Source organism: Chrysoperla carnea, chromosome 2 (genome assembly GCF_905475395.1).
Source record: "Chrysoperla carnea chromosome 2, inChrCarn1.1, whole genome shotgun sequence".
Lineage (NCBI taxonomy): Eukaryota > Metazoa > Arthropoda > Insecta > Neuroptera > Chrysopidae > Chrysoperla > Chrysoperla carnea.
Genome location: NC_058338.1, coordinates 32,963,289 through 32,979,516, shown reverse-complemented (window position 1 = coordinate 32,979,516; position 16,228 = coordinate 32,963,289). Strand labels below are relative to the sequence as shown.

General features: G+C 28.6%; 2 protein-coding genes across 2 annotated transcripts; both read left to right on the top strand.

The window, feature by feature from the left end:
• Positions 1-3,443: 3,443 nt before the first annotated feature.
• On the top strand, positions 3,444-9,942 carry LOC123293403 (insulin-like growth factor 1 receptor). Its single transcript, XM_044874214.1, has 4 exons — positions 3,444-3,815; positions 5,207-5,550; positions 6,017-7,239; positions 7,802-9,942. The coding sequence occupies exons 1-4, from the start codon at positions 3,444-3,446 to the stop codon at positions 9,730-9,732; spliced, it is 3,870 nt and encodes a 1,289-aa protein (XP_044730149.1). The 3' UTR covers positions 9,733-9,942.
• Positions 9,943-11,657: 1,715 nt separating this feature from the next.
• On the top strand, positions 11,658-14,022 carry LOC123293420 (damage-control phosphatase ARMT1-like). The gene has a single exon (XM_044874238.1). The coding sequence runs from the start codon at positions 11,661-11,663 to the stop codon at positions 12,969-12,971; it is 1,311 nt and encodes a 436-aa protein (XP_044730173.1). The 5' UTR covers positions 11,658-11,660; the 3' UTR covers positions 12,972-14,022.
• Positions 14,023-16,228: the final 2,206 nt, after the last annotated feature.

Here is a 16,228-nt window from a genome sequence, read left to right as displayed (position 1 = left end):
TAATAGGCGAATATGTTATAAAAAAAAAGTTGGATAAAATATATAACATATTCTCCTGTTACAAAATTTCAAATTTTAGTCTTAACGAGCGATTTTTAATTTTTAAATACAAATTTTAATATTTTGTAATAGGAGAATATGAGTCAGTTAAACAATATGACATGTTCTCCTATTAAAAAGTTTCTTATTTTAGCATAACCAAGCCATTTTTGTACATATTTTTAATATTTTGTAACAGGAGAACATGATTTTAAAGAGTGAGATATATTTATGATTATTTAAATTCCCACCCCCTAACAGAATAGTGATTTATGATATATGTATAATTGACATTATTTATGGCAAGAGGGCGGGTTATATAGATAATTTTAACTATAAAAAGAGTGAAAAATTTAAACAGGAAAAATTCATTTAATTTAAAAGTAAAAATGTTAAACCCACACAGCTATCCCGATTGTGTATGAACATATAATTAATTTAATACTTACCTTTACAAAATAATTAATTAATTGATAATTTTGTTCTGAAAGAAAAAATAGGATAGAAAATTAAAAAAAAAAAAACGAAATTTAAAATATATAATAATTTTTATTTAAGTTTTCATGAAAAATCATATTGTATATTTTCATAAAACAAATTTACATAGATTCTACTTTTCTTATTAAAGTTTTTATACAAAATAAGAATAATAGTAAAGGGTACCCAAGATTAACGCCTGATTCGAACTTCTTGGGTAAATTTTGAAATTTTTTTATTTTTTCTTGCGTAAACACTCCTTTTTAAAACACTGCTAGTCCCATTTTCCTACTTATGTGATAAATCCCCTGTGTCCTTGGCTAATAATTTCTTATATTATTATTTATGATTATTTAAATTCCCACCCCCTGACAGAATAGTGATTTATGACATATATATAATTGACATTATTTATGGCAAGAGGGCGGGTTATATAGATAATTTTAACTATAAAAAGAGTGGAAAATTTAAACAACAGGAAAAATTGATTTATTTAAAAGTAAAAATATTATTACCCTCACCAGGACACGAACCATCGTACCTTGGTTTTTTAGGCAAGTACTGTATCCACAAAGCTATGAGGCTTATATATAAATATATATAATTATCTTAATACTTACCATTTACTAAATGATTAATTAATTGGTAATTTTGTTCTGAAAGGAAAATAGGATAGAAAATTTAAAAAATAAAACAAAATTTAAAATATGTAACGATTTTTATTTATTTATAATAAAAAAAAAATGTTTCAAATTTTCATGAAAAGTCATATTGTATATTTTCAAAAAACAAATTAACAGATATTCTTCTTTCCTTATTAAAGTTTTTATACAAAATAAGTAAAATTCTATCACTTTTATATAATAATAATAATAAAGAGTGTCTCAAGACGTCTGATTCGAGCTTCTTGCGTTAATTTTGGAACACTTCTTTATAAAACTTTCTTATAAATACTTCTAACTAAACCATAGAGATATGAAGATAGCTAACGCTAGCCTGTAAGTGGATGCGATATGCGAAGCGATAAAGATAAGGATTTTTTGCATTTTTATCTTTCATTTTTACAGTAGGGCAATTTTATATTTTTTGATTCGATTACAATAGTTTATTATCAAGTTTTTCAGCAAAAAAAGAAATAAAACTTAAAGTTAATAAATAATAAGGTGCTTCATTCATTTAATTAATAACAAATGCGACATAAGACAATCATTACTTTGGAATTTGCTATTGATAAAAATCGAGTCGGCCACAAACGTGATTTTCTTAGAAATTTTTTTTTTTGAATAGATACATTATGAATTCAACCGATGATTTATTAATAAAAAATTAATAATTAGATATTAAATTCTTATAATTTTCAGCACAATTATTGTAACTAATTTTTTATTTTTTAAAAGTTTTGGCACGAAGTACGTACTCGGGAAAAACTGAATTGTATTTCAGCATATATCTCCGATCATTTCTTTTGATAAAAAAAATGGTAAAACTGAGATCATAATAGATCTAGTTATATCATACTAGATGTACTCTGATGAACTACTGTACTGTATCACAATTGATGTAAGTGATATTATATGATATCACTTATCAGTGTAAGTGATATTATTATATGATATGTTATAGCTATATCACTTAAAATGGTAAAACACGTGCACATTACATACATGATTAACGTATGAGGGGTTCCTTGGTCCTTCCTTAGTACTTCCTCCAAATATTACCCTTAAATATGGGTGGACACGCGTAGGAAAGATTATCAGATTAGTAAAAACAAAAATTGCGATAGATGAATTGGCTCGAGCGTATCAGTACATGCTGAAAAATATACATTTCAATAATCTGATGATTTAAAAATCCCCTCTTGGGCTTCTTGAGAATGAAGACTTCTACTATAAATGGAAGTCTCGAAATCGAGAATTTTTTTCAATTCACATTAGTTAGCGCAACAATCGGAAAAAATATAATATCAAATTTTCAGGAAAGGAAGTATTAGTTTGAAATAACTATTTAAAAGCGATTGTTGGCGATATCTCACCTTCTGGCGATATCATCTCTTCTTTCTTATAGTTTGTTCGCGATATTCTGAGCTTAACACTGTTTCCCACCATTTTTAACCACGACCAAATTAAATAGGAAAATTGCCAACACCGGGCACCAGCTCTCTAGATAGAGAAACACTCGCAGTGAATAAAAATGATATCTTATCTCATTTCCTATAAATGCACGGATGCAATTTTTTAATTTTTATTTCTTGCATTTATGTGGTTTTTCACGATAATAAACATCCTGACTGTTGTTCAAAAAGGTGGTTTAATCTAAAATTTTATTTATTTTAACAAAATCTAATTTCATTTACGCCATAGGTCCTCGAAAGTTACCACTATTTGAAAAACTGACTAATAAGTACTACAACTGCATGATATCAAAATTAAAGCGATTTTTCACCACGGGTGGAACAAAAAATTCAAAAACACTTGTAGACTTAAAAAATTAGGTAATTCATCGTAAAACTTCCTTAAAATTAAAATTTTTTAATCAAAAAACAAAAAATCATAATTGTTTTAATTATTTTTTTTCAGCAAAACAATATCGAAGGTATTTTTTCTGATAAACAAAATAAAAAATATAATATTATTTATTATGTTCATTACATAACAAAATGTTTTTGATATATCTAAAAATGTCTTTAAACAGAGAAAAAAATGAACAGTTTTATGAAGTTAATTAATAATTTATTTCACAATCAATTGCAAGAATTGACCTGTCATGTTTAAAGTGTTGGCCTTACGACCCACGTTTATTGTTGAGATTTGAGAAAAAATAATATAATTGATTTTATAATATGAGAGTGAATCCTTTTTACCTTCAGTGACATATCGCTTATCTACGAATAAACATTATAATTATTATAATTATCATTTATCATGATGAAATATAATTATTATCATTATCATAAACATTTATCACTATTAATTATTTTTATCTATACTTATCAAACAATTGGTGAGATTTGTGGTCCAATGAATATTGTTGGAAATATTGATCACATGAAACAATTCAAAAATTGTACAATTATATTAGGTAATGTTAAAATGACATTAATCGATCGTGTAACACAATCGCAATGGGAACAATTAAGTTTACCAAATTTACGTGAGATTACGGATAATTTAGTATTGTATCGTGTATATGGTTTAGAAAGTCTTGGTACTATTTTTCCAAATTTAACAGTTATACGTGGTTTTAAGCTGGCATTTGATTACGCACTCATCTTGTATGAAAATAAGAATTTAACTGAGGTAAATATATGTACTTTTTTTTATATAACTTTACGATATGCTTTTGATTTGCTAAAGCGGGAAATTTTGTAAGAAAATTGTTTTCCCAATAATTTTCTAGAAGGACCATTGAAGTTTAATCGATTAAATTTTTTAACACATAATCAAATTATTTATAAATATTTTTTAAATTATTTTGAAAGCTACCGTGGGACTCTAGGGTGTGTATTTTTCAAACACTGATGTCATAAAAGTTGTCTAATGTAAAAGTAAGTTAACGTTATTCATCTCCGTTGGTAAAGAATCTGCTACAAAAATATAGTTTTATTAAAAAAGAGAAACCTTGAAAAAATTGACCAATATTTGACGAGGAAGAAGAATTTTATATTCGAAATTTAATGGTAACAATTAAAAATCACCTGAATACCACACAAAAAAAAACATTTCAACATTTTCCACAAGGCAACCCCCCGGAAAATTGGAAAAAGCAGTTTTTCCGATTTTTTGGGGGGGGGGGGTTTGCGTTGTAGAAAATTGGTTTAAACAATAGCTTACCGGGTTACCCATCGGCAACCTGCACAGGAGCATGTTTTAAACGGGATCCTACAAAAATTTTCTATGCGAAAATTAAACATGCTCAATGACGGATTTTGCCGGATCTATTCTGTCTGTATGTCTATTATGGTGCGCTTAAAACCCGTGGTGTGACAAGGTTTTTCACACCTTAGTACTCTTTTCCATTTGCGTTCCCAGATTTTGTAATTTTTATTTAAATCAATTGAAAAAAATAATACTTTTTAATTTATTTTATATAAATATCAAATATTTATTACAAAATAATGTCTTTGGAAAAGAAAATCTTGATAGCTCGCATTATAAGAGTGCTTTTTATATGCAACAATTGAATATTTATCAAAAGGATAAGTAAAATTTTGTTTTCTATTGATTAATTTGACCGATATATAATTTCGAGGAAAAAATTTTAAAATAAAAAAAATTCTAAAATGTGAATTTAATTTCATATTATTGAATTATTTTATGTGCAATAACACTCCATCAAATTAATGTATAATAAAAATATTTCAACGACTTAGCTTTAATTGTCAAAAACAAAAAATTATTAATTGTTTGAAATTTTTCTTTACATTTCTAAATTTAAAATTGTGCTTTATACCGTGTGTGAAAAAAATATCAGTAGTACCGGGTGTGAGACAAATATCTTTATATTTTTTTTGTAACACTAAAGATACCTTTTTAAAAATGAGTTGAAAAAACTATTTAAAAAAATTTCTGTTTGCTGACTAATGTTATAGACATCACTTTAGAGTCAGTTTGGAAAACTTTGGTGTTGCTAGAAAAGTTGTCTGGTATCTGCAAGATAAAGTTCGTTAAATAATTTATTTCATTTTTAGGTAGGATTAAAATCATTAACGACAATTTTACGAGGATATGTACGCATTGAAAAAAATGATGCAATATGCTATTCACAATCAATAAATTGGGATGAAATTACAAAAGTTAGTGGTAATGTTATTGAACGGGATCATTATTATTGTCCATCATCAAAACGTTTATGTGATCATTGTCCAGACAAAAGATGTTGGAATCGAAAAGATTGTTACAAATCTGATGTGAATAATAATTGTCATGAATTATGTTTGGGTGGATGTTCTTTACCAAATAGCACAAAACATTGTAGAGCATGCAAAAAATATAATTATTATGGAACATGTACAAGAGAATGCCCTGTAAATACGTAAGTCTCTTCTAATATTTGCTAGATATATTTTATTACAAAATATATCGATTTTTATAAGTTAAATATAATAAAGGAATATTAATTGTTCTTTTACATTGCATCAACGATTGGAATCACCGATAACGATAAATTCATCTAAATCAACACATTTAAGACCCGCCACATGAGGGGAGATCATTTGACCTATTATAATTTTGCACACAAAATAGGGATCATTTTATCGTATATAAAGGTGATCATTTTACCCGTAACGGCATATTTGAATATCGTCATAAAATTTGACCTTAAAATTTATTATACGCTTATCAAAATGAATTATATTATTAAAAGTCAAAAGAAACCAAGAGTAAAACAACCAGCATAGTTTAAAGAATATCCTACCGGGTTCCCACCGGAAACCTACACTTTTACGTTCAAGAGCATGTTTTAAAAAATAACTATCATTTTTTCATTTATTTTGTAGATTCAAATATGATAATTATTATTGTTTAAGTAAAGAACATTGTTTGAGTAAAAGGCGATTCCTATTTGAAACATCATGTGTTGAAGATTGCCCACCAAATTATAAACGTGTAAATAATAGTAATTACTGCGAAATATGTGCAGATGGGCCATGTTCATCATCGTGTAACGATAATCATACATTAACCGACATGTCAACCATTGAAAAAGTGAAAGGTTGTCGAATAATCAATGGTACGTTAGAAATACGTCACATACAATCTGAGCAAACACTAAAAGAATTATATGAAGCATTAAACGCATTAGAACAAATATGCGGCGGTTTAATAGTCCAACGTAATTATTTCTCATCATTAAATTTTTTACCAAAATTAAGGGCTATTCATGGTGAACGTATTAATTCGAATTATTCCGTATCAGTAATGGAAAATCCTAATTTAGCATCTTTATTGAATTGGACAGTTATACAAAATTTAACAATTAAGGGCAAATTATTTTTTCATTATAATCCAAAATTATGTTTAGGCGAAATTGATAAATTTCGTCAAAAGGCCAATTTAAAATATAATTTTACTGAATTAGAAATATCACGTAATTCAAATGGGGACAAAGTAGAATGCGGTTTTGACTCAATTAATTCGACATACAAAGTTTTAAGTTCAACATCAGTTGAAATACAATGGGACCCATACCATCCACCAAAAACTCATGCTATATTCGGTTACCAAGTGTTTTATGCACCTAGTGAACTAGTGAATACAAATCGGTATCGTGTAGCTGAAGTATGCCAAGATACGATATGGAAGGAAGAAACATTATTTTTGCATGATGTCATTAATGATAATGATTATTATGATACGTTATTTAATATAACCATAGAAAATTTAAATCCATACTCAAATTATAGTTACTATGTAGCATCGGTGTTAATTGAGAATTCAACATCGTCAGATATCATACAAGATGTTGGCGCACAAAGTAAAGTAGTTAATTTTACAACGTTACCTGATCAACCAGGCCGTCCACGACATGTTCGCGCTTTTAATATATCATACAGTGAAATTAAATTGAAATGGCGCGCACCTTCGCAACCAAATGGGAAGTTAACAAAATATGTGATTACGGCATACTTACAACAATATGAACATAAAAATATCAATCAGCGCAACTACTGTTTAGCACCCAAAATACCAGAATATGAACAAACTCAAGGATTTTATACAGGTAATTATAATTATAAAAATGCTCAAAAAGTTGTATCAATTAATCAGCTATTCGCCATTAATTGGGAACAAGATTTAAAAAGTGTAATATAAATTGGCTGGAGCAAAATATTAGAAAATGTGGCATAAGAGAGGAGCTTGAGTAGACAGTTGATCAATGCCCTTTCAACATTCCTACGACTTTGATGCTCCTAAGAAGTCTGTGGACTCTGAAAGATGCTCCATTAATAAAATTTAGCTTCAACTCAAATCAAACATGATTAAGAAACTCGGATAGATATAAAATGAATGCTTATTGAAGTTCCTTCTTCATAATTACTGAGCGCTAGTAATTTTTTTCATTCCTTCTTCATAATTATTATCTATGGCTTCGAAGCCATAGAGTAAAACATTTTAGGTAATCTAATTCTCGTTAGAGTTTTCTGAATTAGTTATTTGGAGTCAATTGAATACCCAAATAATTATACATGTTAAATACGAATAAATTAAGGCAAATTGAAATCACATTTCATACAGCCCAAAGTTCTTATTATAAGTAATATTATGGTTAATTATCCTTATAGGTAATAATGATGCTTGTGAAAGCAATGACGACATTACTTTCGTTTTTTGTGGTAATCATAAATGTAACGATAATCCAAAGGACGAAGATCAACGACGTGTAACATCCGGTTGTGAAGATTTTGAATTTACAATGGATTATTTAATTGACGATTCACCGACAACGAAAACAAATAAGCACGATCCATTTAGCGGCTTAAATTTAAAAAAACGAGATGTAACTACATATGAAAATATTAAAGAACAAATGAAAACCTTACCCACCGGTGAATATGAAATATTTAATTCAACCATTGATGCAAGCCACGATAAAATTATCATAAATAATTTATTACATTACAGTATGTACAAAATTTACATATCCGCTTGTAACGAGGAATATTGTAGTACTGTAACGATCGTAACACAACGTACTTCAGCTAAGCCACAGGCTGATGATATTAAAGAATTAATTGCACATAAAGATCAAGATACAATTGTATTGTTTTGGCGTGAGCCTTTGCATCCAAATTCGATAATACTTTACTATAATATAGAATTAAGGTCCTTAGATGATCAACAATATTCATCGTCAAAAATATCAATATGCATTACACGCGAACAACATTTAAAAAATAATTTTTTTTATAAAGTAAATCATTTACCACCCTCATCGGCATACGTTGTACGAATTCGTGCCACCTCATTGTACGGTAACGGTAATTGGACCGATAAAATAATTCTAACCTCATGGAATTGGAAATTCATTAGTAATTATACATTAGTTCTTACGATTATTTTAATTGTAATATTTATATTAATTTGTGTGGTGATTTATAAGTGGAAACACGATAAAAAACTATTTATAATTTCACGAAAACAGGTTAGAATCCATAAAAAATTGTATGATTTAGGTTATGATCATGGATTTATATCTACAGGATATTTTCGAGGTAGTCCATGTTTATTAAAAGTTTCGAATAAGGATTCATTTTTTGACGATATTAATGTTTTCATGAAGTTTAATAGTGAATATATTTTAAAAATATTAGGAACAATTACAAATCATTTACCATATATTGTAATTTTTGAAAATTGTCAAGATGTTTTATCAGAATATTTGAAAAAATGTTCATCTCATAATGTTTCAATACCACATAAATATATGTTTCAATGGGCTACAGAAATTGCTGACGGAATGGCATATTTAGCCAGTAAAAATTATGTTCATGGCGATTTATCGGCTAGAAATATATTACTTACAAATAATTTCACAATAAAAATATCTAAATTTGGATTTGGTAAAGGATTGGAACCACAAGAGTACGTGAAACTTTTTGATGACGAAACATCAACGATACCTTTACGTTGGACGTGTAAAGAAATTCTTTCCAAAAGACATAAAAAGATATCTACACTTTCAGATATTTGGAGTTATGGTGTATGTCTGTGGGAAATTGGAAATTGTAATAATGTAAATAAACCGTATAGTAAAATAATCGATTCTAATCTCGTAGCTTATTTGGAAAACGGTGGCAGCTTAGAAATACCACATACCATGCCAATAATTTTAGTAAAAATTATTAAAAAATGTTTTAAAAGTGAAACACTTCGACCATCGTTTAAAGATATTGTTCTATTAGGGCTTCCAATTTATAATAATTTTTATGTAAAATCGTTTGTGTTTTCCAAAAATAGTTCAATTCAAATAGATTATGTATCAGCCTCAGCTAGTTTCAATAGACAATGCGACGAATTTTCAGATGATTTATCTTTGATTAATAATGAAATTGAAAATATTGATTCTGTATCATCATTTTCGGCCATTAGCGACCATGAAGTAATTATTAATTCTAATAGAAATAGATTAAATAATTTTTTTCAAATTTCTAATGACGATTGGGAAGAATGGTCAAAAGCAAAAATTGATCCAATCACGTTGACTTGGTTTTAATTTACAGTCTTTGATCAAAGACTGAAAGATAAGATGTAATATTTTATTATTTGACAAATTATTTCAAACATTATTATTAATGTTAAAAAATAATAACATTGCATGAAATCTTTATTCATTAGATTCGAAATAGAATTCTCTCAACGCCTCGCCTATTGGTTAATTAATTGTAACGAAAGGAGTTTTTAAAATCTCTGTTATTTACGAATTATACGAAAACATGTTTAACTTGTGTTAAAAAGCTCGAATTTTAAATTAATTCAAATTTACGTTTGTGATAATTATTTATATTAATCTTATATAGTCAATTTTTTAATAAAGAATCGATAACTATTTTAAATTAATGTACTTTAAAATTTTTTGGAATTTTTATCTAGATGGAAGACTTTTTGGAAAAAATAAAAAAACAACTATTTTTTCCAAAAAACCTGTACGCGCGCTCAATAAAAATGCAACATTATCTATATATATGATATATTTGGTGGTTGAAAAATACACATTTTTTAATATGTGTAGTGCCACCAAATATATCTGATATTTGGATAATGTTGTATTTATATTGTAAGTATGCATATGTTCCCCCTTTTGACTCGTCACTATATCGAATCAACGGAGAAGGATTATTAAAGAGTTACATAACCCCTAGAACACAACTTTTGTGGTTTTGACTTGCTTAAATTGTATAAGGGTGTTAACCTACCTTTAGAATATAAAGTGTCCCAGTGGCCGCCATCAACAATAAAATAATTTCTAGTGTCATTATTTAGGTAGATTCGTATATCGATGGCATAGACGCGCTTATGTTGTATTCACAATGCACGTGACGAACGACAGGCGAATATAGGACTTTTCATTTCAAAATTACGATTCACGTTTGTTTCGTACTAAATGATTTATAACCAATGTGATAAAATGAATAACAAATATCTTCTATCTTAGTCCTATTTATTGCTGTCAGTACGAAAAAATAAACGCTAAACTTGCGCTTGTGACACGATGAAAAGGCCTATTGATAAATTGTCCACAGAACATTAATACAGTAACCTTGTCGTTTGAAAGTATAGAGTAGTATGCATCAATTTCGGTAGTTTTTACAGACTTGTTTATGATGTTATTCCAATGAATAATCCAAGTTTTCGGCATCGAGCGCCGAACGCAACCTTGTCAAAATCGAAAACTCCGTGAAAATTTCGGAATTTTGCGATTATAACCCTGAAGGATCAGTTTTTGATAAAATCTTTCAGAACATTTTTAAAGTAGACTAAATTTGCTACAATATGCGCCGAAAATGGACTCTATAGACCCAATACTTTACGAGATCAGAGCTAACGTCAAATCCGGTAGTTTTGATTTTTAGCAGACTTGTTTATGATGTTGTCCTAATGAATAATCCAAGTTTGTGACCTCGAGCGACGAACGCAATTTTGTCAAAAATCAAAAACGCGAGAAAATTTCAGTTTTTTTTCTGATTTTGGCAATTGTAACCCTAAAAGGGTAGCTTTTGAAGTACTTTTCAACATGTTTTTATGAGATATGAGAATGATATAGTCTCTTTTACCGATATATTCTCTGGCATTTTGAGTTGAAAGTCGTTTTTGTACCGGTGGCGGACACGAAGGCACTTCGTTTAAAATTTATAGTACACCTGTATAATTTATTGTTATTCTTAATTTATTGTTATAAAACCCATTAGTTGTTTATAATCTTTTAAATAAAGGAGTAAATACTTTACATTATTTCAAAAATTAATTGCAAAATAGAAAATCACTTTAACATTATCGGATCGTTCGATCAAAAAAAACATTTGTAATCAATTTAACCTTCAATAGTCATGCAGTTCATTAACACAAAATCTAACCATAAAATGAACAGATAAAAAATATTACGATTATGCAAGATTCATTAGTTATTTCGAGTTTAAAATTTGAATGAAAATGGATATGGAAACACCGAAAAACGTAAAATTAAGTGCATTTTATAAACGTAGTTTTGCACATTATACAATAAAAGAACGACTTCCTGTAATATTAACAAAAATAATTGATTATCTGGTGCGTGAAAAAGAAGAAATTAGTAAAGAATATCAAACAGATATTAGTGAAGATCTGAAAACAGTAATTGGTGAAATATCAAAGTTAAAATATGAAATCCAAACAAATAAAGAATTAAAACCATTAACCGATGTAAACGGACCAGATGCAAAAATATGGAATGACTATCTCGTAGAACAATCAAAAGATGAAATACCAACATATTTCAATACTACCTGGTTATATGCTGAATGCTATGTATACCGACGATTAAAAGACATATTTGATTGTACGTTACTCAAAAATTTTGATCCATTTCGAAATCAAAAGCAAGATGCATATTTTACATCTCATGACGCAATGACTTTAGTATCTGAATTTTTAGTTTATCAATTACACAAATGTTTAAGAAAAGATGAAGAATTAGAAATATTCTTTAAAAAGTTAATGAAATTGTGTTTGTGGGGTAACAAATGTGATTTATCGTTATCATTGGGTGCGGAATCATCACAAAAACAAGATCCATTAGACGAATTAGATAGTTTAGATAAATTTATTATTGTGGACCACATTGACGATATTTGGAAAGTTTTAAATACGTTCTGTGCTGGAACAATTACTATTGTAACAGATAATGCTGGTTATGAATTGTTTACCGATTTGTGTTTAGCTGATTTTTTAATTACTTCCAATTATGCATCGCAAGTACATTTTCGTGTGAAAGCAATGCCATGGTTTATCTCCGATGTAATGCCAAAAGATTTTAATTGGTTAATCGATACTGCTTGTAAAAGTGCCGATGAAAATGTAGCAATGTTAGGGAAACGTTGGTTGGATTATCAGATAAATGGTAAATTTTTAATGCAATCGGATGTATTTTGGACACTTCCTCACGCATACGCTGAAATGAAAAACGTAGACAGTGAATTATATACGGATTTATCAAAATCGAATTTGATTATATTCAAAGGTGATTTAAATTATAGAAAATTATTGGGCGATATTAATTGGGAAACTACTACTTGCTTCCATGATAGTTTAAGAGGTTTCAATCCAACTGATTTATGTGCGTTAAGAACACTAAAAGCAGATTTGGTTAGTGGACTGAAACCTGGGGATGAGGAACGTTTACAAAAAGAATCATCTGAGTGGTTAATATCTGGAGAATATGGAGTTATACAATACGATCCAAATTGTGAATGTATATAGTTAATTACATAGAGAAGCAAAGATAGTGAAATATTAAAAAAAAAAAAAAAAAATGAAAAGTCTATTTATTGCCATGATTTAAATAACACAGGTCTGCAAAAAAAAATTTTTGTCAGCTGCATAAGATATTTTTACTAAATTATATGTTTTAGAATGCGCTGATTTCAGAAGTGATGGCCATTTTTTTTCAATCACGTAAGGTTTTTTTGCAAATTCAAAAACAAAAAATTGGTAAAAACACTCGTTTATTAAAAATTATACAGTAGTCTGCAAGCATAATGACATCCCATCTTCCTTGGTACCGTCTCTCGATATCGCGGACATCCTGGTGAAACCGCTCCCCCTGTTCTTCACTGTAAGCTCCCAGGTTTTCATGAAAATAGTCTATGTGGGAGTGTAAAAAAAGGACCTTCAGGCTTATCTTGCAGCCTTGAGCTTCGTATGCTGCTAATTGAACAATGGTTTCCCGAAAACTTTCGCACTACATCCTTGAACGATACCCAAGCTTCTTTTTCCTTTTCATTCATACTTTCCACAAAATGGGAGTCGGTTAAAAGCCTTCTTATGTCGGGGCCAGTGAAAACTCCCTCTTTGAAATTTGCTTCTGACAGCTTCGGGAATTTTGTACATAGATATTTAAAACAGTCTCCACCCTCTTGCAGTGATTTTACAAATTGTTTCATCAATCCGAATTTGATATGGAGAGGTGGCAACAAAACTTTTTCTGGTGGCACCAAAGTAGTATTGATAACATTTTTATCTCCAGGTTTTAAAGTTTCTCGGGGTGGCCAATCACATTTAGTCCAATGCTGTTCTCTGGCCCTACTATCCCATAAGCATAAGAAGCAAGGGTATTTAGTATAGCCTGTCTGCTGACCCAAAAGATTCGTGAGTATTTTGAAGTCCCTACAAACCATCTATTAATGGTCCTGATATTTGATTCTTTCCAGGATAATGGCCAAATTGTTATAGTAAGTTTTCTTCCATATGCACAGAATAAACAACCCATTGGAAGCGAGGCTAATTTATTTTTATTGTGCAATAATACTACTTTAAGACTAGTTTTATATAATATTACTCTAAAATATTATATAATCCTACTTAAAGACTAGTTTATGTTGTTACTAATATCTATAAAAACCTATGTGATAGAATGTTTTGAATATTTTTCCTGTTTTTGGGAGGTCAAAATCTATAAGAAAATGTAAAAAAATCCCATGCAGTTTTTTAGTCGCAGACCTGTGTAATCGAAATTGAAATGCATTTTATTATATTATGCTGGTAATATTATCCATGTCAAAATTAGAGTATTACTCAGATTTTCATGAAATTTACTAATTTTTTTCAAAGTATACCACAAATTTGAAATTATTTTCCCAATAATTAGCATATTATTAATGTGATTTCAGCTCTAGAAAAAAATAAAATTGACTTTTCATTTTAACTAATAAGAAAGAAGATAAAATGGAGCTTGAAAAGACAAATAACTAGTCGGTGCTTTGATAGCACACTAATTCATAATAAAAACACAAAGCATGAATGAATAAATCAATATTTGTGGTGGTTTTATTAAATTTTTTTAACTCTTTGTCAATAATACAATTGTTATTTGCGTTTTGAGTGTTTTTAATTAATATGCAGATGTTTTGCAAAGGTTATACAGTGTGTAACATAGTGGCCACATAGGGCTTTTTTAAATAAACAATGGTTCGTTTTTCTTTCAGGCAGATATCGATCAAGTAAAGATATATCACACATATCTTCTATCTTTGTCAAAAAGCGCTATTTGTTAAAGGTAAAATAAATTAGATTTTCTTTAGTTGAAAGGTTTTTTGACAATTGTCCCAAACAAAAGCAACTCGATGTAACTTTTAACAAGAGATTAAAGCAATTGCAAGAATAATAAAATTTTACTACCAAATATCAATATAAAAAATTTTTCGGAAACTTTAAATACAATCTGAACTACTTTGACAAAAAAATCAATCTAATACAATATACTCGTAGCATTGTATAACCCAGTCTTAAAATGCCTTTTTGAACTCAATTTTTTGTCTGTGAAATTAAAGAGGGTTCATCGGAGTGGTTTTTTGATATTACTGAATAGAAAAAAATACAGAGAGTGATTTCTGTCAAAAAATTTTTTCTTATATATTATGATCATTTAAAAAAATTGTATCAATATGTACTGACAAATCTGGACCACTGACATTTCTTACTTTAGCACCAATTTTTGAAATAAAAATCACTATAACTTACAATTAAATCTGATTCTACTTTGTCATTTTAATACTACATGCTATGCAATGTAAAAGCTAAATCATAATATCTTATATATAGTATATATCCTGTATATTTAGATTAATATAAAGTTTTTGTAAGTTTAGTCCAAAGTTTATGATGATTAGAAATATTTTACTATCACTAATCCGTTCCTGTAAGTACAAAATCTCCAAAACAAGTTAAAATTTTGTGCTAAAAAGTGACTAAGGTTCAAGAAAAGTGAAATTGTATAAGTGAAACAAGTGAGAGGTGTTCCCTGTTTTTATAAATAATTTTCGTTTGATTCTTGATGCCATTTTTATGAATTCAATTTATGCAGGGTATTAAAAAAATTAACTATGTTAGTTGGTTAATATCTCTTATAAACTAATAATTTATTGTGTGTACATAATTTTAAGAGAAAATTATGCGTTTAATAACTTCCTTTTCCTGCACAACAATGTAAAATAATATAATTAAAGAAAAGAATGAATTTAATATGAATGTACTTACTTTTTTTAACCGACCTCATAAATAGAGTGGTCGATTCGACCACTTTTAAGTTAGAAAAAAATTTTGGTGACAATATCTTTTCCGACATTTTTGTATTGCTAATACACTGCCAAGGACTACGCTGAAAAGAACGGTGCACATCGTATATTGAAAAGTGTTTCCAATCAACTCTCTTTGAAAAAGATGTCTTTATGATCGCTATCTTTTAGTAGGAAATGGCGGTCATTATATCTTATAATATAGCACCGTCAGTCTATATTTAATGTTTGTAGTCTTCATAAGTCTTCTTTTTTTCGTGAGAAAACCATATTTGGCGTGGAACAGAATGTCCAAACATTTCGGTGTCGAAAATATATTATTCTTTTTATTCTCCAAGAAACGTTGACCACGATGCGCATGCTTGTCAACTTGGAGGATAGAGAGTACGAGTACTATCTGAGAAAACAAAATACTTCATAACTGTTGTAAAAATTAATATTATT

Bases quoted from the DNA above. Each gene is read 5' to 3' on its own strand.
- LOC123293420 (XM_044874238.1), top strand. From the start codon at position 11,661: ATGAAAATGGATATGGAAACACCGAAAAACGTAAAATTAAGTGCATTT.
- LOC123293403 (XM_044874214.1), top strand. From the start codon at position 3,444: ATGAAATATAATTATTATCATTATCATAAACATTTATCACTATTAATT. The intron at 3,816-5,206 runs GTAAATATATGT...TTTCATTTTTAG, and splicing joins AAAATAAGAATTTAACTGAG to GTAGGATTAAAATCATTAAC. The intron at 7,240-7,801 runs GTAATTATAATT...TTATCCTTATAG, and splicing joins AACTCAAGGATTTTATACAG to GTAATAATGATGCTTGTGAA.